Here is a 25,514-nt window from a genome sequence, read left to right on the forward strand (position 1 = left end):
CAGCTTTAATTTCTTATATTTATTAATCACATAATGTGCATCATTATTGCAAGTTCCGGATTGTACAAGTCAGCAACAACATGACAATATTTTATTTCATTATAAGATAATACACAGCACAAGCTAATAGCACATTCTAGCTTGCGGGAATGAAGAATCATTCAGTAGCAGCAACAGTACAGGCAGTTAGCTGAAAGCATACTGGTTTTACAGTGGTCGATTATCAGTCTACTCTCAACAGATGCATTTTCTTTTTCAATTCTTATCTGTAACAGGTGTTACAGCTCAGCCCCACAGACACTGGCCAGGGCAGAAGCAGTGTTCTTTTATGCCCGCAGACCTGATCACCAGGTCCTTTACCACCTCCACAGTGCCAAAGAGAGGGTAGAGTTTCTCTGTGAACGGCTCACTGTAGGTGTAGATGTGAGACCTGGTCTCCACATTGTAGAAGGAAAGCTGACCCTCCTTGTAGTCGAGATACATGCCCACCTTGCGGGGGATAAGGCTTGGAGGGAGAGGGGTGAAGGGCACCGTGAGGGCTTTTAGCTCGCTGCCCCTCTCCAGGCGGAGAGTGAGGTAGCCCGTGTCAGTGTTGAGGGACTTGAAGCCCTTCCTCAGGGCCGACTCCTTGGCCACCCCCAGCCTCCAGTCGCTCTCTCCCACCTCTACCTCCCAGTAGTGCCTCCCGGAGGTGAAGCCCTCCATCCCCACGGCACACCACCAGCCATCGAAGCGCTGGTGGTAGTTGGGCAGGTCCTTCCGCTCAAAGCCACACCTCATCCTCTTGTCATCCTGCGACAGGACAAGGTCTGGGTTTGCGGTATCAGGATCCAGAGTCACCTCAACTGGGGTGGATCAAGGGAGCTCATGTCAGTACCAAACCAACAGTGATGCACACTAAAGACTTCCATCTGTCCATTTTCTAACCTCTTTATTCAGTTCATTGTTGAGGGGTAGCTGGAGCCTATCCCAGCAAGCAAGGGGCACAAGGCAAGATACACACTGGATGGGCGCCAGTCCATTGCAGGGTAGACACGCAGACATAAAGAGAGACATGCACACAGGGACAGTTTTCCCAGAAGCCAATTAAACTACGAGTTTGTCTTTGGACTGTGGGAGGAAACCAGAGAACCCACAGGAAACCCATACAAAGAGGGGGGAGAACATAACACAAAGTATAAAACATAAAAGCAGTATTAAGCAACTGATGTGCTCAGAGACATTTGGACAACAATAAATTGACATGACGAAGCCTAAGCTTTAATTATTAAGTGAAAATCTATGTAAACCATGTTATGCCTTTTGAAAATTTTAAAGACACATCAGTATTAGGTAATTAAAATAAACTTGCCTAGGGTATTAAGAATAAACTCATTTAGATATTAAATATGTACCTGAAGCATCACAGATCCAGTTCCACACTGCAAGAGAAGACAAAGTCTGAATTAAATACTTGTTTAGTAAACATGATATTGTCTGGCGCTAGGCAACACCACCTCCTGAAATTTGGATGGTCGGTTTTGACTGGTTAACCACATACCTGAGTGAGGAATGTATCTTGCAGCATCTATAAGAGACAAGATGCATACAGTTACTTCATTTTAAATGAGTTCCTTTTGATTCCTTTCCTAATTTTCATGTTCCATTTTTGTCTTTTCTCAGACATTTATCTGTGCCGGCACATAAGACAAAATAAGACTGCTGGAATTCTACTGCATCACCCTTAAACTTTACAAACAATTCTGACCATGAAAAGAGTGTATTACTGCAGGATGAAGTACACTGCTGAACCTTTGCACTAGAATATCTCAAATTATATTGCACAAGCAGTTTGATAAATAAGCAGTTTTGCATCCCAGCAAGAAATGAATTCGATAATGATCTGGATTGTCAGTTTACAGCTATGAATGGGCTCAGATTTTAAAGAACAGAGATTAAACAGATCTGTCTTGACAGTCATTAGGGAGATTACAAGCCAGTGTTTATGACTGTCATGAAGACTAATACAGCCACAGGGGAAAATAATGTTAAGGTTATTGAAACCTCTTTTTCAGAATTATTGCACCTGTAGTATAACTGGTTTTGGGACATTTTTTTTTATCTCTGTAACAGTCCATCCCCATTTCAGAATTTTGCCATGAACCCCCTTTCCAGAAATTCCCCTGACATTCACAGGGTCAGTATAGCAGCAAAGTGCTGTTAGCAGCTCTGTTGAAATAGTGCAAAGGAATGGAAGGAACACATGATCTAGCGTCAGTCACTTCTGCAGAGAACAAATTAAAAAGCATTTTAATACCAAGCCCTGTCAAATAAGGTCTACTATCAAAAATTCTTCCTTGTCAGGGATATAAATACTGCATCAACCATTTAAGTATAAATATTAGACCCCAGGAAAACTGCAAAACGTCAAGGCAGTAGCACCATACTGCTACTCTTATCTGCATCATTCTGTAACAAGTGTTGTCTTAGGTCTATTAACTCTGTGTCATACAGCAGGCATCAGAATCTCAAATGGCCTACTGTTCACATACAGTAAGACACACTTCTGGTCTTATACTGCTTTACATTATGATGGTAGATGTCTGGAACATATTGCTAAAGCCTATTCCCTGGTCATCAAAGACTTGGTTTTGACATCCATTCATCCCTGATCCATCAGCAATAACTAGAGCGATCTCCACTCATTTGTAACCAATCAGCAGTGCACAGATGTTTAGTCACTTACCAATTTTTTGTGATCTCTGCTTCTTAGAAAGCCACAGCTGGGGAATTGATCCCTACAATACAATGCAGAGTGTGATTTATGCTTCTTTTATACATTACAAAATAAGCAGAATATGTATGAGTTACACTCTAGAACTGTTATATGTAGTAGTACCCTCACATCCAAAGAAGGCTCCACAGCTGAAAGGTTTTGTGTTTTCTTTCTTCTCTTTTCAGCATGGAATAAACCTATTACTTGTTCCTTTGCAACCTGCGCATGCTGACACAGCTACCCACCTGTTATATGTAGATTGTGGATCTTATCATTTGTCTTTAAGTATTACATCAGAAGACGTATACTACTAATTAAACATGATACAAGCAGATTTATATGTCAGGAGGATGACAGGAAGCTTTAAGTGCAAAAAATGACTTGGACTTGACCAGGGGTAGGAGAAGATGCTGGAAGCAGTGATAGTCCTGAGTGGCTCATAGTTCTGCTAAGGACAGGAGGGGTCAGAGCTGCCTACACCTGACTCAAGAACCACTGGTTACTGATTAACATCCTTGATTTAGATCAGGGGTACAGAGAACCCCATGGATCCTCAAAGACCATCCAGGAGGTCCTCAGGAGCTTTCTACCTGGAAACTAGTAGGGTGAGAAATCAACACTCTTAACATGGTGGATCAGCTTTAACAGAGCTTGAAGTCACATCCCTTGACCTGAAGTTCTTCTTTTAACATTTATAAGAAACTATCTTAAGTTTATTTCAGTGACCCTTGCACGCAAATCCCAGATTCACTGTCAATGAGTTTGGGGTACAGTCACCAGGGATATATCCCACCTTGTCCATGCCCTCTCCCATCACAGCCCACAGCAGGAGCTCCATAGCCGACAACAGGCTGGGCAAGCGACCACGTTTCCATTGAGTCTCCAGGTCTTCCAAAATCAGGAGCACTGGCTCACCTGGCCACATGCTCCGCTGCAGGGAGAGACAGGGAGACAGCTGGCTCAATCCAGACACACTGAGGTACAGAGTGACAGGGAGACACACAAGGACTGTTAGTTTTACACAGACTATCACAAACACACCACACTGCAGGATAACAGAGAGAGAGCTAGCTATAATCACATCCCACGCTGTACTGCAAAGAAAAACCAGAGCAGTCAAAATCTCAAAGTCTCCAGGCACAATGTATAAGAGAAAATCTCAGCCCTGATCACATCTCACGTTGTCACCACTGAGAGAAATAAAGACAGTCACTTTAAACAGTGAAGTGCCAAGAGAAAGAGAGTGAGTCACCCCCTTCCAATACCAGACTCCCACACAAACTGCACAACAGGGAGAGAGAACAGAGAAAGTGGGTCAGGCAATCACCCTTAATCAAAGGCTTTCACAATGCATTTCATAGACAGAACAGCCAGGGATAAGAAGGTTTAATCAGATTCACATACGGCTGCTGAAAGCAAACCTCAGCAACTGTTAGTAAATGACATGTACACCCTGCTTCAGATAGAAACAGAGATGTTTTTTATTTCAATCCATGTCAAAATACAAATTTCAGAAGAAATCAAAAATAGACGCACTACATTTGCCATAAATATTTGGTAGCAGACACTCACATCCTGTAGATACAAGCCATGACACTACTGCCATAAATATGAATAGGCGCATTCCTATCTCTCAATGCCGTTCGTGTAGCATAAAATATCCTACGACTTCCCAGGGTACTGCTGACAACTTAATTTTATCTAGTAGTTGACTGGGAAGTATGCAGGATCGAATAGTGGTGCCCTTTAGCACTAACCTCCTCGGCTATAATAACATAAGATTCTGGTCATGAAGACAGAACAGCTGGCGCTGGGGAGATGTAAAGTATAATTGGATTAACTTTCTGTATATTATTGTGGATGAACGGTGAGGTTGGTGGTTTGAAGTTGAGTTTTGTTCTCATATATGAGACAAATTTCTTAAAATACACTCTGTGAATTATTTTCTTGAATCTACAGCTGCTTCCCTCAGCTGCCAGAATCCTCTTAACCTCCAGCTTGGACGGAAGGCTAAACAGACATTTTCAACTATCGTTCTGAAAGGATTACATTTTTCATCTTCAGATCCGGCAAATTTTATTTTTATTAAGAGAAACTAACAGACTTTGTTTGCTTAATTATTTTCCTAGAACAGTGATTTGTGGGAGGAAAAAAAAAATCACAGATAGTGAGGTTTATAGGGATGCTGAAGATAAGAAAAAGTTGCCGGAAACATGGGATCTACCTCAGGCTTTGCCTTCAGCTCTCTCATCCAGTCTAGGATGACTCTCTTGGCCGCCTCCATCTTGCACTCCTGCTGCTCCCACATCTGACGCTGGGGGTCGCCCTCCTCCGGCCAGCCATCTGTCTGCATTGGCCTCTGCTGCAACTCCACAGGCGCAGAGACAAATCAGCACTGACTCCCCTCTCAGCTTCTCTACACTGTCACCAAGTACCTGCTGGAGGTGTTTCAGAAACCAGACTGTAATCACCTCTTTCCTTAGTAACTTTTAACATCTTGACTTTTCTCCATTCCTTTATAAATCTACCAATCCAGTTTAGCTCTCCCGTACCCACTCTAGAGAGAATGACATGAGTAGGCATGGGGTCAAACTCTATAGATATGCCCACCTGCCAACTCCTTCCATATACTACAGACTGGTCAGTGCCTGGAAGGACAGGCAACACTGATTGGAGGAGCAGCACGTCTCTCTCTGACATCAGTGCAAGGCTGCAAGCACGTGACATGGGACAGAAGTCTGTGTTTTACCTAGAAAGCTGAAAGGCTGTCTGCTTAATCCCTAGCAGCACTCTAATAGGGGAATTCTGGCCACAGCTGACCAGCGACATGACCCAGGCTTAAACACAAGATGTCTGGTCCATAGAATTCTGCCTGCATGGCTGCTGACAGAGAGCACCTTTACTCGTTGAACCCGTCAAGATCACTGTTATTTTGTTAAACACAGGAAGAAATCTCATTTCATTCCAAATTAAATACATATTCTCATGCAAGATGCTTCCTGTAAGATGCAGTTGGCCCCTCTTACCCATCTGAAATCACTGTCTGATTCAACAAGACACTGGACTTGCTACTTTTTACTGATACCCCATTCACGATTTAGGTAGCAATATATCACAGCCCCTAACACAGTTTTTACTGTTCTTCCAGAAGGAGTGTATGCCACACTCCTGTCTGAAAAGCACAGACCAGGGGAGCCCACATCCTGAAAATACTGAGAGACTACAATTCACTGCTTGTTTATTCTGTTAATTGGACTGTTATGGAACTTTCAGTTATTCCCATCTCGAGTTATGTAGCTTGTAATATTAAATTTAAGTCTCTCTGGTCAAAGACATTGGCCAAAGGAATGACATCACAGAATATACAATATCCCACCTAATCAGCCTCTACCCAGTCCGATTGTCCCACAGTACCTTGTTCTCCAGTACGGCAGCCCAGTCCAGGATGAATTTCTGGCACTCTGTGGGGGTCCAGATGTCCTCGCTCATCCAGATGTGCTTCAGCACGTCTGAGCCCTGCATAGTGGATGCACAAAGACAAGGACCAACAGTACGTAAAGCAGGCTTTTCTCTGGCCCCTTTCCTGTCTCAGCACCTGCTCTCCTGAAGTAGCCCACCAAGCTGAACTGAGAAAACAGACTGGTTCAATTACATAAATAAGTAGTTACATAATCTAATTAAGATCTAAGATAGAATAAAAGCTAACAGACTACTGTGACTCCAGGGGACTGGAATTGAAGAAAACTGCTCTAGCCCTAGATTACATATAAATCAATGTACCTATGAATAACCTAAAGGCAAGGGAGAATGCACATTTCTGGACTTGAAGAACAACATCATATGTTTTTTCTTTGTTCCACCTCAGCTCCTAATTATGTGAGGGAGCCAATAATTTATTTAATTGAACACACTTTAGCTTAGGCCACAGGAAGGTTTTGTACTAACGCAATAGTGACAATAAACAAATTCCCTTGTGTGGCCCTGTACGAAACTGCACTGTTTCTGAGAGAAGCTGCTATTGGTGTTTTCACTGTTATATTTCTCCTTACTGTTTTCTGCGGGATCAACAAAGATCAAGTGAAAACACTCCCAAGCTGAACTGCTGTGGAATTGCTGGCATGGCCAAGTGTACATTAGAAAAATGTGTGCAGGCCACTGCTATTGATTCCTGACAAGTGCAGCAAGAAATCAGGGCAAAGCTGAAAGCAAACTTTAATTCATCTCCAGCTTAAAGAGGCCTTGAAAGAGTGCTGGCCTGTGGACAGGAGCTCTGCCTCACTGCAACCCTGCATGGGAATCAGGGTGCGAAAGAGCCTGGCTGCAGTTGCTGAGTACTGTGTGTGTGTGTGTGTGTGTGTGTGTGTGTGTGTGTGTGTGTGTGTGTGTGTGTGTGTGTGTGTGTGTGTGGCAAAACGGCTGGCGCTGCCCTGGGTTTACCTGGCACACTCGGTTCAGCTCCCTGGCCAGCTCCATGACGAAGAGCTGGCATTCCACCAGCGGCTCCTTCTTCTCATGCCTCGTTTTCTTTCGAGAATCCTGAGAAAAAGTGGGGGAGAAGAAAAGGAGTTCTGTTTTCTCGTGTTCAAAATGGGCCACACGTTCCACACCTCAGTGCCCAAACCAGAAGAAGAGTCTGGAAAAGACGGTGCCTTTGGATATCGGGTCTCTCTTGCCTCCTACAGTCCAGGAGAACCTAACTTAGCACCTCATTTACTCCTGAAGGACTACTGGCCTGGATTTCTCCATCCAAAATTTACTTCTCTCTTAGCAAACACATTTTTACTAATTCTACATTTTTCAAAATACTGTGTAAGAAATAAAAAATAATCTGAACAACATAATCCCACACCCCTAGAAATAAAGAACCCCCAGATTCTTGTAAGGATGGGTTTTTTTTATACATTCCAAACCCAGCTGCACTTTTAACTTCACCAATCCTGTATAACCGATGAGCTGAATCATGTAATGTACAGTAGACACTTGTACTGTGTATACCGTAAACAGAAATATTTTCTTACCTGTATCCACAAAATGGGCTCACCCAGACAGTAGACCATGGTGCAAAAAGGTTTGCTACTATGCTTCTTCAATTAACTTAAGTGAGTTTGTGCTTCACTTCATTGAGTGCCTAATTAACATCATCAACTGCTCAAGCCAGATACTGTACGTACCTCTGCTTGTGTCCTGGAGCGAGGCTGTCTAAACAATGAGCAGTTCGTTTTGTGCAAATGCATGCAATGTAACAACAGCTCATTTCTGCAATAAAATCTTGGTACATTGTCACATACTAAATACAGACACTTAAAAGACCCATGATGAATAGGACAAACATTCTAAAATAACAAACAGCTTTATCCAATTCAGGGTTGTGGCAAAGCCGGTTCCCATCCTGGAAAGCAAAGAGTTCACTTCAGGGTTCACACAGACATAAGCACGCACACATAAGCATACCAGGACCAAATTTCCCAGAAGCTAATTTTTTCAGACGAACCCAAAAATCTGAAACCATGAGAACATACTAACTGCATGCAGATAGCACCCCTAGACTTGAACCCAAGGCACCAGCACTGGGGGTACCATGCCACCCACTGAAAGTAAACTACTGTGATGTTAATCATTGCTGATTGAAAAACATCAGTAAAACCACTTGCTGCATTTATTTTCTCCCCCAATTCAAATATTAGAAATGAATCTGTAGCTTTCTATGCCTACTGAGTTTTCCCATGTGCTGTATTGCATGTATTTCACTGAATGAAGAGCAGTACGGAGCCCTTGGAGCAGTTGGGGTTAAGGGCTTTGCTCAGGGGCCCAACAGAGTAGGATTCCTCTGCCAGCCGCGGGATACGAACTGGTAACCTTCCAGCCACAGGCGCAGATCCTTAGCAACAGAGCCACCGCACCACCCCAAAGGGGAATCATGCACTGAAGCCACTAAAAATATTTGGCAGCAGTGGGATTCGAACCCACATCCCCGAAGAGACTGAAGCCTAAATCCAGTGCCTTAGACCACTCGGCCATGTATTGGATGTTCATTTGGTATATGTTGCCTGGCTGGGACAAGTTGGACCAGGCTCCCCTCTCACTTTCATGAAGAATGACCAAGGATGCCACCACAAGGATGAAGATGGGGTGGAGGACAGGCATGTGAGAAAGTTTGGGGGGCGGGGGGGGCTCAGAAGGTGAGATATTTATACACAGCAGAGCGGAAGTGGGCACAATTAGGAATGGGATGTTTTAAGAAATGCCATGAAGTGAAAACTTCAATGCAAAACTCCAGCATCACATACCTTGAAGCGGGTCTTGAGGTTCTTGGCGGGCTCGATGAAGAACTGCAGGCACTCTTTCATCATCTTTGCGGGCTCGTGAGCTTCCTGGAGATAGAGAGGAGAAAACACACCACTCAGCAAAACCTCTCTTTACAAACCTTACAGAATTCAGGGCACTGGCGTCGAGTGCTGAACAGGCACCTAGAGCCTTCTCCACAGGCATGCAGCAAACTCCCCGCTGCATGTACTGTATCATGGGTTATTCTGACACTGGAAAACTTGATGCAGTGTTTAGATTTTGATTACATTCTAAACCAAAGTGTTCTGTAGAAGCACTTTGAGAAAACTGATCCATTTCTGTACAATTCTTATTACAAATCCATGCTTGCAAAATTATGGTATCGACGAAAAGACTAATAATTGCGTGTAATATCCGTAACCTTAGCTATTCCCCATTTAGATCACACTTTATACCATCTATTTATACATTTTATTTAGACTTTTAATGTTGTTGTTCTTTAACAAAATCGCCCCCCCAACACTGGCTTAAATATGCAATGACCTAAACAAGACTGTTTGAGATAGCTTACCCTGAGTTTGTATCAAACCTCTGCCAAAAACTGTGGTCCCTAGCTAACCGTTTATGTTCATGGGAAAGTGTTTTGATCTTGTTATCTCTGCCCTCTGTTTTGATAATGTCATGATTACACTGACAGCATAGTGGCTGTGCATACCAGTACAAATAGTGGATAGAAAACATGATTTTTTAATGACTTCATATCAAATGTGATGTATTTCACAGTGAAAAGAACTCACTAGATGAAGATATGGACATACATTTTCAAAGGAACCTTCATGACAGACACACAGCTGAAGTCCTTGTTTGTCTACAGCAATTTCATGGATTGAGGACATGAACAGTCTGTAAAGACACCCAGGGCTCCCCAAAATCTTCTTATAAATCCCAAATCTGGGTTATTTTTCAAATTTCCTATTTTTATTATGTGATTATTCCATCATTCTACAGTATTTAGGGGTGATTTTAGGTAACAGGTAATAGCAATAGCAATATAATAAGTGGATGCTTCATCTATCCACTTAGAAATCTGGGTTTTAAGTTACAGCCAAGCCCCTTTGATGTGCTTGGAAACTGTTCATTTCATAATGCATTTTGTGTGATAGTAGCATGGCATGACTCCTGAACAACTCAGTCTTGTTTCATGCAGATGTCTGAGTCACAGTGGCAGAGATTCAACCAGCCCTGGCAACACTGACAGGTTCTTATGTTCTGATACAGCTCAGTCCCCTTGGCCAGAAAGCAAACAGCTTGCTTCTCCACAGCCAAGCTAGAGAGAAATTGACTCTCTTGAAAACACACGGGCACCGAGGGATCTGACACAGCAGCAGGCCATAATTTTTTTAACAGTGTCATCCTAATGTTCCACACCACTGAGTTGACTCAGCACACCCAGCACAGAGCTCCTGGGACAGGCAGAATCTCTCCCGCACATCATGGAAAGATGAATGAGGGGGTAATTGGATGATAAGGATACACCCCCAAGTCCACCAGAACTCACTGCCATTCCTCCACATGCTAAGAGTGACCCTTCACTCTGAAAGATGACAATTTAACAGCATACACAATGGGTATTGGTAATGTTATTCCATACAAAAATTCATTTTCTATACTCATGCACTATCTCCTTTTATATCCTTACACTCTACGTGTTGGTATCAAAGCTACCCATTCAGTTTAAATTTCAAAACCTCATGCCTTTAGTTGTGTTTCCCTCTGCCCTCTGGTCACCAAGGCTAAAAAGACTTTTTCCCTTTGGTCTGACTTCATATCGTAGGAGTCCTGACCTTGAAACTTGGACTGACTCTGGCCGTTCAGTGATCAAACCATTCAATGCATCACTGCTTGCTTATGGAAGCAAAAAAAGTAAATACGAATTCTTTGTCAACATCTTTTACCTCTCTCATTTTCCAAAGCAAAACAAATAAAAATATGGGTGATCACCTTGACATTCTGATTATGTCTCAAGGCTGGACAACTAACCAGACACCAAAGTCTGGATAAGCACCTTTGGCCTGTTACATACAAGCCCTTATGGAAAATTTCCTTTGTTTTTCCCTTAATTGTTGCTGTCATGCAAATAACTCAAACATACTGCGTACAGAAAAGAAATTAAGGGAAAATATGTCCATATTTAACATGTGCTGAATTTAGTAGTTAGGTTCCTCTGTTTACCCTAAGTATTCTGAAACCACACACTGCACAGGTCAAATAGCAGCGTGATTAACAAAGGTCATGACCTCGGACTTGTGCAAGGAAGCAACTTCCTTACAGGTGGTGTGGACAAAAGCTGCAAATCTTGGACTCCACCATCAGCGTGAGCAACTTCCATCAAGTAGAGGTGGGATCCTTTCTGTCGTTCTGATGAGTAGGCAGCCCACGCCAGTGTCATGACACTCATGGCGTTCTGGTACATTCAGTATGGCCGACAGATGTCAAATCTTGAAATATGGCAGCTTTCAATAAATAGCCAGATGAGACCCTTGGATCAATTAGTCACCACAACCAGATGAGTCAAATGGATGTACTCATTGCTGAGATTTGAGTGATCAGAATAATTTGGATTGGTGCACAAGATGTGATTTGTTTCATTCCTGATGCAGTCTTTTACTGTGGGCTGTTGTGGACTTTTGTGGGCTCGGACACCAAGTGTATAGATAATGTAGAAAAGTTGCATCTGTGACCTTGTGACAACCACACATATCCCTTATTTGCGAAAGGTGAGGTAGTTACAAGGCCACAGATGCAATGCACTGCAATACCACGAGCATCCTCAATTCTTCCCTTATATTTAAATTCCTTTACTCCATATATTCCTTATGGGTACTCCTACTTGAAAACATCTCTAACATAAGGAAAATGGACACAATTGTAACTATGAGGGACAAGCTTGGACTAGTTTGGAACACAGGCTAATCACCGCCAACCCAATATACTGTAGAGGATTCCTGCAAGGCTGGAATTGCAGCAGTTTGTGAAGCTCATAGATAGCTCTCCTATTTGTCTAAGCAGTAGAGACCCCTTGGGGATTGCAAATGGTGCTGTGTGGAAAGACCACCTCTACAAAATCTACTGACAGGGAAATACCTCTTAAGGTATTCAACTGGAAAGCATGAGACTAGGAGATTAGAATTCCCATCCTGGGTAGGAAGCACACAAATTCTCAACAAGTCACAACTATTTTCATTATGAGTGCAAACTGTATGTACAGTGTTACAGAAATCTCCCTTGGCCTGGACTAACACTTAAGCCACTTAACATGCACCAAGTAACAAAACCATTTAATTAGCCTTAAAGTAAAGCTCTGCAGGATAAGATCTTTTCAGAACTGAAACACGTTCAGTTCAACAAAGGAAACGTCGTAAGGTTAATCCTGGGTAGCTACTCTTAACAATACTTGCCTTCAGTAATTCCTAGCAAGTAACAGCCAGCAATTTTCCAACTATACGCTTGTCAATTCACTGCTGCTGGCTAATTTCATGGCAATTCAAGTTGGGGTTTTTTAACTGTGAAAACAATAGATTCCCAGATTTTCCACAAAGCAAATAAGATTTACAGTGAAAAATGAATATTTATAACATTTTCAGTTCTCTCTACAATCCTGTTGATCAGAGCTCAGTTTTAATCAAAGTGTTGAGTCGCCTTCCAGAATCAATTCACAATCTTAGCCAGAACCATTTAATAAAAGCCGGTCTGCTAAAAATTACCAGGTTTCTACTGTTCACATACAAAGGTAAATATTTTTTTTTCCGGATTTAACCATCCATAGCAGACAACCTAAGCTCAGAAGAATGAAAATCTAGCAGATATTATAGGTTGCCATTAAATCACAAATTTCTAAAAACCTGGAACTATTTGGTTGTGATCACCCGAATGGCTCATTTGTTAAGTAATTTACAGATCACTTGGAAGACATATCTGAATATCCTTAGAGGACTGGAGTTCTTTTAATTGAACAAATCACTCGGCATACTTCAGATATCCTATTAGTTCCCAGCCTATCTTCAACAGATGAAAATTTCCAGAATTTCCACCACCAATTTAAAAACTCCACCTGTTCAGGAAACCAACTCCAGCCCAAGAAAGGATTTGCAAGCAATGCTCAATATTCCCCATTTCAAATAGGCACAACCCCCAAATCGGGTTTTTAAAGCAACTATTATTGATGTGCTGGTGCAAGGTGGTATGTAGAAGAACACTGCGTTTGTTATTTAAGTCACTTGAGAACACATTCTCACTTACAGTGTCAACCTGGACAGCCTCTTGTACAGCAGGGACTTTACCGGAACAACTTGAGCAAAGTGCCTCAGACAAGAGTACAGCAGTGTCCCACCAGGGACAGGAAGCCACGACTTTCCACTCTGAAGTCCACAATCCCAACCACTCCTCCACCATTTTCTAACCACTTCATCCAATTCAAGTTCATGGGAGACCTGGATCATATCCCAGCAAGTAACGGGCGGAAGGCAGGATAAACTTCAGCCCATCACAGGGCACATACAGTACAGTGCAGGCACAAACATTCACAGACTCACTCCAGGGCCAAATTTCCCAGAAGCCAATTAACCAACCAGTATGTCTTTGGAGAAGATAGTTCCTTGACCTCTGGGTTACAGGCCCAGCTCTCACTGTGCCACTCTGCTGTATGTCTTTGGACTGTGGGAAGAAACCTGAGCACTTAGAGAAAACCCAAGTAAACATGGGGAGAACATACAAAACACCAACCCAGGGCCCCAGCACTGCAGTTAGCAATGCTAACCACTGCACCACCAACACACCCTACACTACTGCCATGTTGGGTAATCACACAAACACAAACGTGTGATGCACTAAGATGCAAAAGTGTTAAATACCAATTCTCTGAACATTGCTGTATTGTCATCAGAGTCCTAACCCAAGTGGGATATCACTATCTTAATTAGTCCAAATTGTTAATTAACTGCAGGATTTTTAATATTTCTTTCAAGGTTCCCAAATGGTTTTTCTAATATTGTACTTTGCAGCAATGGTGCCTTTAAAAGTAACGAATAAGTAAAGGACTTCAGCTGAGAAAATAACTGACTATTCCAGTCAGAAAAGTCCAAACAGTGAGAACACCCTGCTCTTGGGAAAGAGTCTCTTTCATCAAATAATGGGTTAAATTATTTGCACTATTTTGAAACAGAACATCATTACATTCGTTACATTTCAAAATAATAACAACCTTTAACTGCCAGTCTTTCAACGTTTGTCCGCAATCACACTTTGGCACAGTCTGCGTTAGCTTATAATGTCAAGTTCAAATATGACCTCTTCCTCTAGAATAATCAATAACCCCTCACTCTTCCAATACTGCTGTTTTTTAAACAGTGCGCTGAACTCAATCTCCCGCATGCGAAACGAAATTAAGTGCAATGGAGAATTATGATTCGATTTCTCTTTAGCAAAAAAAAGCTTCACCTACTCCACCCGCTCAATTGTGTGGGTATGTGTCGGGAAAGGCGGTAGTGTCACAGTTTTAACTGTAAAATCATAAAGCGCAGGACTGTTGTTAATGTCAACATAATACATTCACAGTACTAAGGATTAGAAAATTATTCATTGTGCCGGGGGTAATAAAACAATTATATTTAGGTCAAAGATAAACCGTGTTCACGCATTCCTTTTAATAATGCAGATTTCTAAAATGACAAGACCCAGGTTAATACAAACCTGAAGGAATGCGTTTTTCCAGCAATATCAGCACGAAGGCAAGCGTCCAAAAGAAAATCAGCAAAGCGATACATCAGCCTGTTTCCTAATTCAGATCGTATTATTTGGCGACATAGCACCCCTCACCAAAATGTCTAGACTGACAAAAGCAAGCATGCTTGTCTCCTGTAAAAACAGGAAAATATAAATACCTTTTTTGTGACGCACCTTGAATCTAACACGACTATATAAACTCAACTCATTCGAACCCAGCTTTGGACTTCGGTTTGAAATCATTACAATATGCTACCGCGGGAACGGACTTCTAATCCGTAAGTCAATCAAAATTAATCGTTATCATATGTGCGGCAGCTCTGCTCTCGCTATGGTGAAGTGGTTATATGAGGTGACAAAATATTTTACAGTCACCGACTGATCTTGTTGGGCAAGGCTGAAAATGAATTACTGCATTTTAAATGTCATCATAATGACTTGTAATTACTGTACCAATACTGCATGCAAAACACAGAACATACCTATATTAAGGAAAATGGAGCAAGTTTACGCACGACAAATTGCCGTGTTTAACTTACTTCAGCAACTGCTGTTTGGACCTGTACTTTGCAGTCCACAGGTGTTTCAAAAAGCCTGGTGAGATGCCTTCAACCGATGTCAAGCGCTGTGTGTATCTTTCTGCAGAATTCCTCTCTCTGACCTTGTTTACAAAGCAGCTCTGCCGGAAAACCTGCCGAGCTTCGTGTAATTTCGTGCACGGGCGAAAATGGTCGAGGCGTGCGGCCATCTTTGTAGAGTATATCTCTACCGGCGAAAGGCAATGGTTGTCAGTACCTAAGCGGATATTTCGTAGCTTTAATTATGTTTTCCTAAATGAACTTATATTATAAAGCATTGTTTTACGTTTGAGGCCAGTACATTGAAATTAATTACCTTTCAGTAAAAAATAAGTCTCTATGGTATAGAATATGACTGCAGCTTTGCCACATTGTTGGTTTATTTTGGAAACTAAGTAGCCTTTGGGTCGGGTTCGTAAGAGATCTCTAAAGTCATCCTTTTCGAGTGTATGGACCAGGGGCGTAGCCAGGAATTCTCTGTTGTGAGTTTTTGTCCTTCTAGACCAGAATTGAATATGGCAATAATATGACAAATTCCCGTTCAAATGACAGCTAGTTTGCAAAGATCTCTCATGTGAGGAATTTGTCTTTAGCTAAAGAAAAGCTCATTTTCACTTGTTGCTTGTACAGTAACAGTTCTAAGTATTTCGTATGCATGCTTTTAGATTGTTCAGTAGTTTTACGATTTATTCTGAAGTAAATATTTTATTGCAAAACACAAGATTCAAAATACGTCCGAAATATTGTATTTAAAATACCATGCAGGGTTTATCTTGAGCTCCGTGAAGTTGCCCCCCCTTTCAGTTGTGGTCTTTTGAGCAGCTGACCCCAGATTTTGCAGCCTTTACGCGAATAATCACTTACATTTAGGGAGGAGTTACTATGTTAGTTCATTGGGTTAGGTGTTTTCTTTTAATTCTTAACCATGTTCTCGAAAATGTATTGCTTGTGTACTCCTTTCATTGATGAAGAGACACCAGTTTCCAAATTACCGCTGGTACAACACGAGAGCCCATATTCACGTTTTTAGGTATTAGTTTAAAGATCGATGTAATTTAACATAAAAAACAAAATTGAAAGCCCGAGCATAATAATATAATGATCATAGACTTTACATTTCTATTCATGTTTTAAGTACAAAGCAGGAGGTGTTTCCCCTACCTTAAATATACGATTAAAATTGTTCAAATACCATGTATTCATTACAGAAAGCAACGGAGACAGTTATATTCCAAATAAAAATGTATTTATTTAGAAGAGTAACGGACATTGTGAATCAAAAAAGACATTAAAAAATAAGCCGATGTAGTTAAAAATAAAGCATTTAAAAAATAGATTCTCATTGACAGTAAACAAGCAGATCCACCTGGCGCTGCTAGCTTGAACAGCTCTCAGACCTGTGATTGGCTAAACCCCCGAACAGCTCGGGCCGCGATTGGGTGAAGAGTGAGAATCGATACTCTGATTGGGTAAAGCGCACAGCGGAAGTTCTGAGAACATGTAGATACATATGTGATAGCTACCCACCTGAACTACTATGTGATAGATGTTCTTATTGGTCCAAATACTGCAGCCCCGGTTAATCGTGTGTGCTGTATGAGAACACTGGATATACAGTAACACATCCATTCGTTTCCAATTACTAATCAATCTAAGAGAAGTCGCACTGAGGTCAAAACTGAATAGCAGACAAAGAATGTCATGGCATCCACAGCGCGTTCACGACTCCGATAGCATGTCACGATTGGAGTGAGCGCATCACGATCACGTCGCGATACCCATTGCGACACTAAGTCTTATATATCACGATATGACATACCCGGAAAAAACGCCCCGCGCCCATGTCGCGACATGAAGCCCGTATATCGCGATATGACATACCCCGGCAAAACCGCCCTCGACCCATGTCGAGACCTGGAGTCCATATATCGCGATATGACAAAACCGGCCACGCCCATGTCGCGACATGAAGCCCGTATATCGCGATATGACATACCCCGGCAAAAATGCCCCCGCACCATGTCGCGACATAAAAGGTCATATATCGCGATATGACATGACCAGCCAAAACTCCCAAACCCCATGTCGTGTCATGGAGTCCATATATCGCGATATGACAAAACCGGTCATGCCTATGTTGTGACATGAAGCCCGTATATCGCGTTATGAAATACCCTGACAGGATACATTACATTTACATACATTACAACCACAGGTTTATTGCATAGATGGTTAACTTGTTGGCATGCGTCATGTCTTAGTATTATTCACATGTAAAGAGGCTCATATGTTTTTGATATTGTCTTTAAAATGTTAAGGGTACAAGCTAAACTGTAACAGATCGCTTGAACTCGGCAGACGGGGTCACTGCAGAGTCACGCGTTCACTGGAAAAAACGGTTTGGTTTTCCTATGACATTGTAGGGGGGCTGAGTGACTTCACGACCCCGAAAAAACAAGGCGCTATACCCCGGAAACGAAAGCAGCACAAACGCTAATTTCAACAGCACAAACGTAGCACTTACGAATGAGGTGGGTTTAATCGTTTGTGCTGTCCTTAGGGGTGCTAACTTCACGGAGCTTTTACCTTGCCTTTAAATATTACGCGGACTTGAGCATAACATACCAGAAGAACGTGCACGCACGTATGGGTTTTAGAGGCTGGAGTAAATGCATCGCCCCTAGGGTAAAATCGAGTGAGGCGCCATGAGAATAAAAACTGCGAAGGTATTAAAATATTAAGTTTGAAGATCTTGTTTGATCTTTCATGATGCTGTTAAACTTGTATGAAACCCACGTAATTAGTATTATTTTATATATTCTATATAAAGACACCGAATTTGGAAATTCATGACTTCCCAGAAGAATTAACACTGAACTGTTATAGTCGCATTACAGTGCTAAGCAATTCATCGTACCTTTAATTGCAAGAATGGTCTGGTCATAAAAGCGTCAAATACATACTTTGGATGTATTTTAGCTCTGTAAACGTCGTTCACTTAAAAATTCTGCAGGGCACTTAGAGGTGATCTGAATGGTTATCTGTAAAATGCACACGCGCATCTATCCGTCAATATTATGTTATTCATGCATTCCAAAACTTGTAATTTGTTTACAGGCTACGCCCCTGGTGTGGACCATTCAATTTCCAAACTATTCACAGACCACAACACACGAACTAGTTTTTTTTTCATTCTCATTTTCATTTAATTAAATATGGAAATTTGATGTAATTAATAATAAGCACTCAGTAAATACCCGTAATTTAAAGTCTTTAAACTATGAAATTCTTATTCACTGCTTCAATAAATATACCTGAGAAATTGTCAGAAGTAAATCTGTGTTGAGTAACTTTCCTAATGAGATGGCTGGTGCTGTTCTCGCTGACCTTAGAGACAAGATGTGAGTTAGAGCAGCGATCATTTCCACATCATATTTCTGCAGGTTGTGGTGCCGCTAGAAGTGGTGATGTGAGCCGGTAGGTGGCGCTCCTCCCCCTGTACCACAATTACTAAAGCAGTTCTCAATGTGGTGGTAGGGGACACAAGACTGTAAAGAGGTGGTGTGGTTCAGATTGTCACGGATGTCAGAAGGGACGAACCGTGGAATGGCAGGAGAGAGGAAAAAGACCCTATGCGAAGTGGCGGAATGGGGAGTTAGCCCGGGAGTTATTCAATTAGGCAAACCGATTATTTTCATATGAACCATTTAATTATTCTTCTCAAGTTCTTTAGGTGTTGATTTTTGACAGATATTACACAAAACCACAGATATTGTAAGCTACCACTTAGAATATATATTTACTCCTAAAAGATTGTAAGTAGCTTAAATGACTCAAGTAGATACTGGTGATGTGACACAGATACATGAGCACCTACGTACCTGTTGTGGAACCGGGAAAGATTAAAACTCTGCGGAAAACATTTTATTCCATTCATCTATCTAAAACATTGGATAATCACATTCCATTTTAACCTACACATTGGATTCTTAAAAATGACTTGCCATATTCTATAAAAAACATCTTAAAATTAAGTATTTCATCTTTTATGGAAGCTAAACGTTATGATCACCCTAGAATTCTTACTCAAATGTCAGAATTAGCGGTGGATAGAGAATAATAATTTTATATATTTTCTTTTCAATCATCAAGGGCTAAACGTTTCAGTGCATGTGAGAATGGTAAGATTTCAAGTTATTTCGTATCCGCTGCCACAAGGGGGCCTTTCCTAGCACACAAAATTGAGATTGTAACTGCGTCTACTTTTCCGAAGCAGTCAGTCCGTCAATCATTGTCACCTTTTCGCGATGGATGAATATGAACGCGATTGATTCAATTTTTAAATATATATATATTAAGCGAGCAGAGATGATGCTGCTGGAACAATCTCGATTTGAAAGGTGTTTCCTCGGCTCTCTCCGCTCATGTCGGATTGTTCATCTCTCTCCCTGGTGTGCGACAGAGATGGTGTGTCCCGGTATGTAAACGGAGTTTGCGGAAGTGCGCCGGATAGTTGGCAAGAGTGACGGTCTGTGTGTTGGAGCGCATCTGGAAAGAGACCTTGCACACCGGTAGAGATGTCGCCGAAGGACCCCCTGCTCGGCACTCTCAAAGGTGGGGAATTCAGTGGACGTCGGAGAACGGTGGGAGAGACGTCATACTCCAGGGTCCGATTGTCCGGGTAGTGTAACTCCGTACTTCTTAAATACAGAATTCGATTTATTTTTCTTTTCACCATGCGGGATCATTGTACGTGATTGCAGTTGAACTAGTATTAGATGAGTGTGAAGGATGCGCGTTTATAGAGAGACGTAAAAGCAGTAGCTCAAGGGGGTTGAGTTGAAAGAAACACTGGTACGGATAGACAGATGTGGTGTGTTGCGGGAAAACAGTCTTTCATATATATATATACACCTGCAATTACGTGGCGTGGAAGAAAAAACTTAACTGATTCAATGTGACTTTATAACATTGGGGAAAAGGAACTCATTTGTGTGCAGCAGTTCGCCTGGTGATTCACTCTGAACACCACAGCCCCTCCGCCCAGGTATCGCTGATCGGCTCTCGGACCTGTTGCGTTCCTACAGTTCCCAGCTCAATACCCGCATTTTTAATATGCGAGTTTAGCACGCATTTTAACTGGCATTATAAAAAGTACCTTTAGAAATAGAGAACATAATAAAATTCAATTCAATTATATCATCGAAACATTCGGAACACTCTTTATCTTAGTGATTTTCAAGCTCTCAGCTGTAGCTGAAGAATATGAAGTACTGTAATAACCTCTTGGGTACAGTATCATTAATTATTGCTGAAACACCGTGAAGTACTAGCATTTATTGCACTAATTTTCAAGCGAATGTGTTTGAGATAATATACGCAGATGTGCGTTTTGAAATGCCTACAATGTTGGTAATTACCGCTTTGGTGCCAATTCTACAGTGGCTGCGTTCAAAGATTTAAAGCATTTCTTCTGCTCGTCTTATTGATTACCCCCTGATGACGCATCGTTTGTCAAACTGGGAACCCAGGTGTCGATGCAGAGAGGCGTGAAACAAATATTAGACTGATGGAGTGTCTCTGTTGTAGCCGCTTTGCTGTTGAGAACTTTTTCCTCCTGCTGGTCGGTATTCTTAAAACTTTTTTTTTCTTTAAGGCTTTAAGGCATACGGGAAGCAGAATAAGGCTGGCTTGGTAACAATACCAAAGAAAATCTTCTCTAGTTCCACTCTTTCTCTAAACGGTGTTTTTGAGCTGAACATTACATAACAGCTTTCTTGTCTGTTCGAATCCAAATTGCTTCTTGAACATGATCATTTCACCAATATTGCCAGTACTACAGTAAATGGTTACTATTACTACAGTATGACTGTAATGTTGCAATGCCATTCTTTTGATTATGTATTTGAGGAGTATAGCTTCACAATAAGTGGAGATCTGGTGTGGGTGATAGTTTTCACCGTGCTTTTCAGTTTTCAAAGAAAGGGCAACTTGTTTGTCCTGAGTAGCATAAGGCAATGAGGCATATGAGATGCAGGTGTAATGTGATGCAATAATTTTCTATTTAACTATCAAATTCCAAAGCTCAGTAGTCATGTAAATAAGGTATGGGTGTAAATACATTATGCATTTACTAAATGGTTTAGTATCAAGTGCTGTACTAATGTACTGTTTGTCTTGAGTTCCTGTCATCTCTCTTGAGAGCTGGGTTTGTACAGTATATATTGCAGTCTATGACATTGTGCTTGGCATTTTAAATAAATCTAATTCAAGTTAATGTCAAGTAGTAATTGACATTGGAGAAAAGCACACCTTCACATGTAACACGACATTGGGGTCAAACATCTCTATCTGTCCATTTTTAACCACTTTATCCAGTATAGGTTTGAAGGGAGCAGGACTCTATCCTGGCAAGCAACTGGCGCAAGATGGGTTACACCCTGGATGGTACACCAGTACATCAGAGGGCATACACAGACACAGACAAACTCACCAGGATCAATTTGACTAGAAGCCAATTAACCTTCCAGTATGTCTTTGGACAGTGGGAGGAAACCAGAGCACCTGAAGGAAACCCACATGAACATGGAGAACATGCAAACTCCATGCTTTTAGCACCCCAGGAATTGAACCCAAGGCTCCAGCTCTGCAAGGCAGCAAAGCTAACTAGTGTGCCACCATAAACTCTATTTCCCTCTCAATTCAGTACCCCTGTTGTCCAGTCATTTTTCATAACAACACTGCCATGTGAAAAGGTTGCTTTTTCTTTCAGCCTTGTAAAGGAAATGATGACAAAAGATGGGTGAAAAAATATGGAATTTTTCCTTCACTGTATGTTTGGGTAATCAATAACCCCTGCTCCAGACCGAGGTATTTTACAGACTGAAAAATCTGGTATTTGTGCCAGAGCCTGCTGTTGGTAAAACCTGAAATTGAAAATAATTTTGTTTAGTGGGAATCCTTTCTCCATTCTGGTTGTGGATGTACATTATCCAATTTCTGACATTCATTTCTGAAATATGACTAACCAAGTCTTTGGTCTTGAAAGATCAAGTGTTGGTGGTCTAATAAAAAAATAGAGATCAAAATCTATATATTTTTACCTCAAAGCCCTCCTCTTTCTGTTGCAGAACAAATGCACATTACTAAAAGATGATTAATCCAACAAAATTGCAGCACAGCTCGGCAGTTGTGACACCAAAAGACATTTAGCCTCCCTCAAGGGCATCACAGTAAAATCTTGCAACTACTTAAGCATGCAGTGCTTAGATAATAAGCTTTTATGTGAGGGGAAAACACATGAATGGTACGTTCTTGCCAGATGTGTTTCTATATGAGTCCAACAGGTTTTTCCAGACCTTGTTAAATCATCGAGACCTGGAGAGGGTTAAGCTTGTTTGGTTACAAGCAAATGTCGACCCAAGAAAAAGTTGAAATCATAAGGAATCGGTGAGACAGTTGTGCAATGGTTAGCATTGTTGCTTCACAGTGCCGGGGCTTGAGTCAATTTCTGTTCCACAGGTATTATTGGTTTCCTTCCACAGTCTTAAGACATGCCAGTACGTTAATTGCCTTCTGTGAGGATATGTGTATTTGTGTTTGGGTTTGTTTGTGCTCTGAAATGGACTGGCATCCCATCCAGGGTGTATCCCATTGCTGGACAGAATAGACTCCAACCCCCTTGCGACCCTGAATTGGATATAATGGTTATAAATTGGGAGGATGGATGGATCAATGCCTTGAAATATATTGCTCTAGGTTGCATTGTAAAGGGTTGATAAATATGAAACATCTTCTCTCTTGAGAGCTACTGTCAAGCTTGACACTATTGACTGCTGTCAAAAATGTGCACGTAAAGTCTAACTTCAAGGCAGTTTAGAAAAAACGTCCGTATAGATTTAGATTTTGCAAACAAATAATTAGCTAACTAGCAACTCTAGTGGAAGAATGACAGGAAAAACCAGAGAGAGAAACTGCTCCGTAATTGCTTTGATTCTAGACTTTACTAAGGAAATCTTAAACGTTTCAATAATAATGGTAACCTGCAAACTAAACTCTAAAATGTTTTTTTTTCTGAAGAAATTAAGAAATGAATTAAGAAAAGGTCTGGTATTGTCAGTGTGTTAGTGACTATTTAGTCAAAGACTAGTGTCAGGCTGTGGTAAAAATCCACAGGAACGTACTATATGTCTGCGTGTGTTTCAGAGAATGCGATGGAGTAGGCTGAATTCTGGTTGTAGATGTACATAATGCTTCTTCAACCAATTCCTGACATTCATTTTCAGCATGTTAAGTGAGTTTAGTGTGTGTTGTGCGTGTTGCTGGTAGTGTGCATCCTGAACCTGCAGTCAGAGGGAGGAGCTGTGACAGACGAGAGCCCCCACCTGTCTTCCTGCTGCCAGCTGCTCGAGATCATCCTGCGCAAGGGCCTGCAACGTGAGTATGGCCATCTGACCTCCTGACTCGTGGGATACATGATGGAATGATAAGCTGATGAACTTAAAGACTGCTAGCTGGCTGATTGGCTCTGACTGACACTATACCTGACTGACACTATAACTGACTGACACTACAGTATATCTGACTGACACTTGTTGACTGACTGACACTGGTTGACGGACACTGGATGACTAACTGACACTGTGACTGACCAACACTGTTAGACTGACACTGTCTGCTACTGGTTGATAGTGAAGGACACCCTAACTGATAAAATGGACTGACTGACACCCTAGAAGAAAGTCTCATTGACTTATGTTAAGAACATGATATTTGTTACAAATGAGAGGAAACCCTGTTTGTTAAGAGAGCCAGTGCTCTGTTGGTGATGTGCTGTTTCCGGTGTGTCCTCAGAGACAGTGCTGGGCCTAATCAGGAAAGACTACTGGCACTGGTTGGAGCAACTGCCCCAGCAAGATTCATGTGGCAGGTAAACCCTGTTCTAATAAGACCAACTGCACACAGTCCACCTTCCTCTAGCACTGCTACCTGTTGGAATTTACAGCATAAGATAACACAGAAGGTGTGCCCCCCACCCAATTCTTTTCTAATCTTTCTTAGTGTATTTCAAATAAAAAAGACGAAGATCACTTTCTCTGTGAAGAGCAGTGAGAGAACAAATAGTTACTTAAACTGCTAAAGAAGTGCCTGAGTGTAGAGCAGGATTAACTCCTCAGACTTGAAGGCCCAGATGGAGTAATGTACAAGTTTAAAGTTTTAGTGCCCTAAAATATTATTGAGCTACTGTACATAAGGCCACTTTTTTAGCTAACAGCCACTGTAAAACATCAGGAAACATCAGAGGGAGACTAGGGCATTTGGAATATCAGAAGATCTCTAAGACCTACCTTTTCAAGAGAGTCAGAGAAAGACAACACCCCGGTGTTTAAAGTATTTCAATGGTTAATTGGTAAAAAAGGAAGAATATTTAAGTTGGTTAAGAGAGACAGGTTGTCAGGTCCAGGTTTGCCTTTCTCCTTCCTCACAGCTCTAAACTTCAGGCTGTCGCATTGGATGTGCTTAATGCTGAGTCTTTGGTCTTAGTTTTTTGTTAATTTCCCCCGATATCCTTCTTTTCCTCCCTCTCACTTCAAGCCTGAGTGGCAAACAAGCAACAACACGACAGCAAGCACCTGAGAAAGTCATGAATGTGAGATGCATGTGTGGTGAGAACCACAGATCCACACTCTCTCTCTGTTGTTTCTAGACTGAGCCAACTCTCCATGGCCATAGAGAAGACGGTCACCTGCAGAAAGGTCATAACCTCCCAGGGTAGGGGTCGGTATTTTCTGCGTCTGGCCTTAAACAGAAGGATTCTTGGAAACGTGGTTCAGCATCTCCTACACACTCCAAAGCTCTTAGAGGTGAGAACTACAGTTTGTGTGAGGATAGACTGTTAACAAACATATAAATCTCCATGTCGGGGGTCTTGTTTAGTTCTGTATTCCTTCATACTCAATGAATCTTTAAGAAGATTTGCATCTTCAAGTAGGGGGTTGAATCAGGACCATAGCTTCACAGATATATTATATTACTTTGCCTCTCAAAGTGTTCTCCTTCCCTTGGAGATTTTTAACAGAATTTTCTAGAGCATAGCACAGTGCCAGTCAAATTCC

The 25,514-nt window shown here is 41.6% G+C and overlaps 2 protein-coding genes across 5 annotated transcripts in view; one reads left to right on the plus strand and one right to left on the minus strand.

Moving 5' to 3' along the window:
* LOC148652599 (butyrophilin subfamily 1 member A1) lies at positions 1–15,527 on the minus strand. Of its 2 annotated transcripts, none has more exons than XM_088599525.1 (10): positions 15,361–15,527; positions 9,043–9,126; positions 7,193–7,291; positions 6,170–6,271; positions 4,980–5,123; positions 3,549–3,686; positions 2,726–2,777; positions 1,541–1,567; positions 1,395–1,421; positions 1–845 (listed from the first exon to the last, which is right to left on the minus strand). In XM_088599525.1, exons 2-10 carry the CDS (start codon positions 9,103–9,105, stop codon positions 286–288), a joined length of 1,212 nt encoding a protein of 403 aa, XP_088455651.1. In that variant the 5' UTR covers positions 9,106–9,126; positions 15,361–15,527; the 3' UTR covers positions 1–285. The 2 variants fall into 2 exon arrangements, with proteins under 2 accessions (XP_088455651.1, XP_088455652.1); XM_088599526.1 differs by having other exon boundaries at positions 4,980–5,117; positions 15,361–15,524.
* The window catches only part of LOC148652600 (uncharacterized), a 27,330-nt gene continuing 16,592 nt past the window's right edge, over positions 14,777–25,514 (plus strand). Inside the window, exons 1-5 of one of the 3 annotated variants that reach the window (XM_088599522.1) lie at positions 14,777–15,099; positions 19,862–20,013; positions 23,728–23,835; positions 24,253–24,328; positions 25,106–25,262. In XM_088599522.1, the coding sequence (XP_088455648.1) occupies positions 19,977–20,013; positions 23,728–23,835; positions 24,253–24,328; positions 25,106–25,262 (378 nt within the window). In that variant the 5' untranslated portion in view covers positions 14,777–15,099; positions 19,862–19,976. Of the gene's footprint in view, positions 15,100–19,615; positions 20,081–23,727; positions 23,836–24,252; positions 24,329–25,105; positions 25,263–25,514 lie in introns of those variants that run through there. The other 2 variants (XM_088599523.1, XM_088599521.1) reach the window with 2 other exon arrangements.

The sequence above is a fragment of the Lepisosteus platostomus genome, chromosome 11 (genome assembly GCF_059453375.1).
Source record: "Lepisosteus platostomus isolate fLepPlt1 chromosome 11, fLepPlt1.hap1, whole genome shotgun sequence".
NCBI lineage: Eukaryota > Metazoa > Chordata > Actinopteri > Semionotiformes > Lepisosteidae > Lepisosteus > Lepisosteus platostomus.

Bases quoted from the DNA above. Each gene is read 5' to 3' on its own strand.
- LOC148652599 (XM_088599525.1), bottom strand. From the start codon at position 9,105: ATGATGAAAGAGTGCCTGCAGTTCTTCATCGAGCCCGCCAAGAACCTC. The intron at 1,422-1,540 runs GTATGTGGTTAA...CTTCTCTTGCAG, and splicing joins AAGATACATTCCTCACTCAG to TGTGGAACTGGATCTGTGAT. The intron at 846-1,394 runs GTACATATTTAA...GATCCACCCCAG, and splicing joins CTGGATCTGTGATGCTTCAG to TTGAGGTGACTCTGGATCCT.